The sequence below is a fragment of the Carlito syrichta genome, unplaced genomic scaffold, assembly GCF_000164805.1.
Source record: "Carlito syrichta isolate Samal-C Ts95f unplaced genomic scaffold, Tarsius_syrichta-2.0.1 Scaffold314117, whole genome shotgun sequence".
NCBI lineage: Eukaryota > Metazoa > Chordata > Mammalia > Primates > Tarsiidae > Carlito > Carlito syrichta.
In genome coordinates, this window is record NW_007258213.1 from 939,028 (window position 1) to 943,640 (window position 4,613).

Here is a 4,613-nt window from a genome sequence, read left to right on the forward strand (position 1 = left end):
CTTTTTGCTTATTCGACCCTCATTAAGTATACACAAGAATTTAGCTGCTCTCTGTCCCTCCAAGATAGGACCCAGGAAAAGCGGGTGGAGCCTGACTTGCCTCAATCAGGGCTCATTGAAGCAACGAGACAAGCACACTAGAATTCACAGTTTCCACTCCCCTTCCTAGACCCACGGACCTTCCCTGATCACTGGCCTCAATGAACTCCCAAACCTCCAATGTGTGATTATTCTTGCCAGTGTGGCTCAAAGGGTTAATAAACCAGGACTTCTCAGACAGTTAGGACACAAGCTCATTCACCAAGAACCCAAGAACAGCTACACAAAAATCTAGTGCCTCCTGTAGCGATTCTTTGGGGTTTCGCCACACCCTGTTTTGTCACAGTTGAGAGCACCTGGATTCTTTCCCAGCCCAAGGCTACCCAGGAGGCCAGGAAGCTCCTGGGTGATGGCCCGCTCAATCTTCTCCAGAAAGCAACCTCCCATGTAGGAGCACTGCTGAGACAGGAGTTTGAAACTGGAAATGGGGTTTATGCCAAAGAAGTCCTTATAGGCCTCGCGGTTGGGAAGGTCAAATTTGCTGACATTGGTCTTTGCCAGGATGGTCTTGAAGATGTAGAATTTATCAGGATCTTCCACAATGTCCTTAAAGACCAGTTCTCCATCACTGAAGAAGGTCATTTTGTCCTTGTAAGTCTGCAGATAGCGGTCAACCAAGAGGGCATGAATGCGGACCCTGATGGCATGCTGACGGATGAAGGCGATCTTGTTCTCTAATCTGTTCTCAATCACCTGATTCAGGTCTTCCAGGAGGGAAATCTCTTCTTTGAGGAACAGTTCCCGGTGGGTGTCAGGCTTATAGTCTTGTGGCCAGAAGGAGCTGACGTAAACCCTTGGGGGCTCTGTGACATTGATGAGAGGGGCCAAGCTCCAGAAGAGGGCCCCATAAACCCTCATGAGCATCTGCGTGGCCAGGTTGTCAGCCTTGTTCAAGATGATCCTTATCTGGGACTCACGTCCCTTCAGCTGGCGGAAGAGCATCTCCAGCTCCAGACCCACATCCAGCTTGGTTGGGTCGAAAACAACAAAGATGAGGTCAGCTCTGTCAATGAACCACTGGCACACGTCGTTGAAGGGGTAGCCTTTGGGAGACAGAGGACAGAGGGAATTTCAGAAGTTAAACTGCCCAGGCCATATGCAAAGCCCCTCACAACTCCTTTCAGAACCAAAGCATTCTGTGGGCAGGAAGACAGAATCACACTAGGGGTTTTCTGGGTTTCTAAAGACTATTCAAAAATTACTTGCATATCTTCTACCCCTTGCTAACCTTCAACAAAGAAAAGAGCCTGATCCTTGTTTTGGGGGGTTTTATTTGTTTGTTTTTTGAGACAGGGTTTTGCTTTGTCGCCCAGGCTGAAGTGCAGTGGCGTGATCACAGCTCACTGCAGCCTAGACCTCCTGGGCTCAGATGATCCTTTTGCCTCAGCCTCTGAATAGTTGGGACTACAGGTGTGCATTACCATGCCTAACTAATATTTTGAATTTTTTTTTTGTAGAGACGATGTCTCAAACAAAAAAACTCCTGGACTCAAATGGTCCTCCTCCAAAGTGCTGGGATTATAGGCATGAGTCACTGCTCTCCACCACAGTGCTTGTTTTAATCTGCAGTAAAATCCAAGTCTCCAGGGAAGTGAAATACTTGTCCTAAATGGAGATTTTCCGAGTATCTAAAAAGATCTGGGGCAATGGCAAAGATGTTGAAGAGAAGTGCGGGAATTAGATAATGTGAAAGAGTTATTTAGGGGAAAAGAATGTGGACCCAACATTAAGACCTGGTCTCGACTTTGGGCTTTGCCACTGACTGTCTGATTATTAAATGATTCTGAGTTCTAACTTTTTAGGTACAAAATGACAAGAAGAACAATAATACCTAAATTGATTTAAATATTACTATGTTGTTGTAAGTATAGGAAATCATGTAATTAAAACTGCCAGTCATACAATAGGTGCCCAACATGTCTTAATTCCTCTAACTTCTTATTTTCTGTTTCCTTATTTGCAAAGAAAACTAAAAAGACAATGAATACCTGTCTTGAAAACATTAAAATATATAGAGATATGTTTTGGGACAGGGTCTTGCTCTGTTGTCCAGACTGGAGTGCAGTGGCACAATCATAGCTCACTGGAGCCTCGAACTCCTGAGCTCAAGCAGTCCTGTCTCAGTCTCCCAAGTAGCTGGGATTACAGGCATGCATCACCACACCCAGCTAAGTTTTTTATGTTTTTGCGGCAAGGGGGTCTCGCCATGTTGCCCAACCTGGTCTCAAGCTCCCAACCTCAAGTAATCCTTCCATCTCGGCCTCCCAAAGTGTTGGGATTACAGGCGTGAGCCACTGTGCTCAGCCTAAAAATCTCTTTTTAAAAAACAAAAACAATGATCAACCAATAATGCATAAAATTATCCAGTTCATAATAAGGTTACAACAAGGTTAATTTACTATCGTAACTATTAGTAATAATATTACTACTAATAAAACAGGATGTAGTTATAAATGGAAGTTATAACCATAAATTGAGATCCACCATCTGGTTTCATATTCCCACATCTGCCCAGGACTCCTCTCTGCAGACAGCCTGGCATCATGACAGGACTCCGTGGCCTGTGTCATAGTCTTGAGCCTGCCAGGACTGAAGTCGCATTACCCTGCCACCTGAAGGCAAGTAGGACTTTGAAGAAGTCTGCTAAAGGCTTATGTGGAAGCAAACCTGGTAAAGGAGAAACTGGGAATAGGAAGCATTAAGGCCAGGTTCAAGAACAAGCCTGGAGGCCCCAGGCCCAGTTTAGCCAGAAGTCAAATATACTTGGACTGGGATCCAAAGCCCTTGTCTACCCAGGACAGACTGGGCCTCCCAAAGACAACTCAGCCCCGGCTTGCATCTCACAGAGCTACTTGCAGAGAAAACTAGTCCTCCCCTTTGGAAAACGCTGGCTACCTGCAGCCAAATCAGTCCTGGGGGAGGTGGGAGGACAAGATACTCCAAAACCTAGGTAGTATCACGGTGATAAGAATAAGGTAGTGGAAGTAAGGAATGTCTTTCCTGGTCTTGGACAACACTGGCCTACCACCCACTGTCGAAAATAGTTTTCTGAGACAGAGCTCATGCTGTTCAGAAACAACAGCTAAATTACCTCTTTCTTGCTGCTTACGGTTCTCAATGATGCCTGGTGTATCCACAAAGGTGACCCGCTCCAGAAGCTTGTGAGGAACCTCAATGCCAATCAGCTTCTCCAGGAAATTCTGGCCAAACTTCTCAAGGGGTGAGAAGGAGCGGGCGCTGTCCGCAGCCATGACGATGCCCTCAATGGTTTTCAGCTTGGGCCCGTGCATGAGGACTGTGAACTCAGAGGTGGTGGGCTCAGCACCTGCATGCACAGGGAGAGAGTGCTAGGACTGCAGTGATCTCTGGAAAACAGGCCTACTGCAAAATATGAGAATAAACTGGGTGTCTCGGCGGGGGGTAGGTCTTGCCACAAGAACAGGATATGATTGCTACATGGTTTCTTTTTTTTTTTAATTGTGGTAAAATAAACATAACATAAAATTTACCTTTTTAACTGTACAGTTCAGTCACATTGTTGTGCAACCATCACCACCATCCATCTCCAGAATTTTTTCATCTTCCCAAACCAAAACTCTACTCATTAAATGCTAGCCCCCCATTCCCTCTTCCCTCAGCCCCTAGTTACAACCATTCTACTTTCTCTGTGATTTTTTTTTTTTACTCTAGGGACCTCATATAAGTGGAATCAGATGGTATTTGTCCTTTTGTATCTGTCTTATTCCCCTTAGCATAATGTCCTCAAGGTTCTCCATGTTGTAGCATGTACCAGAATTTCCTTCATTTTTAAGGCAAATAATTTTTCATTATATGAACAATCCACATTTTTTGTTGTCTATGCATCCATTGATGGGCAATTTGTGTTGTTTGTTTTTACTTTTTGGCTACCATGAATAATGCTACAATGAACACTGGTGTAGCCACCAATTTCCTGTACGTACTTTTCATTATTATGTTGAAGACATATATAAATGATTAATTTCTCATAGTGCTTTTTACATATGACATTCAAATATGAACAATCACACAAGAAAATCTATTACCTGTATAGAGCTGGTAGCGAGTATTTTCCAACCCCAGGAGGTAGTTTATCATGGTAGATTTACCAACACTCCACGGTCCCAGGAACAGCACCATGGGCTTGGAGGTAATCTCTCCATCTGAAGGCAATAGGAATTAGTAATGGAAACGAACTAAAAAAAGTTCTCGTTAGGGGTATGGTGCCATGCTCCAAAGCACTCTTTGTCCCTGAGCACCTATCTTATTGAGTTGTGGAATTCTACATGTATCAGACAGTGTGCAGCAATCAGTGGCACTTCTCTTGCTACATAAGTGCAATCACCCAATTAAGAGACAGAATCAGACTGGGCTCGGTAGCTCAGCCTGTAATCCCAGTGCTTTCGGAGGCCGAGGTGAGTGGATTGCCTGAGCCCACAGGTTCGAGACCCGCCTGGGCAAGTTGGCGAGACCTCATCTCTACAATAAATCAAAAA

At 44.7% G+C, this 4,613-nt stretch overlaps 1 protein-coding gene across 1 annotated transcript in view; it reads right to left on the bottom strand.

The window, feature by feature from the left end:
- Positions 1-280: 280 nt before the first annotated feature.
- SRL (sarcalumenin) overlaps positions 281-4,613 on the bottom strand; it is a 39,235-nt gene continuing 34,902 nt past the window's right edge. The window contains 4 exon segments of the mRNA XM_021719097.1: positions 281-351; positions 354-1,142; positions 3,191-3,424; positions 4,164-4,280. Coding sequence (XP_021574772.1) covers positions 281-351; positions 354-1,142; positions 3,191-3,424; positions 4,164-4,280 — 1,211 coding nt within the window.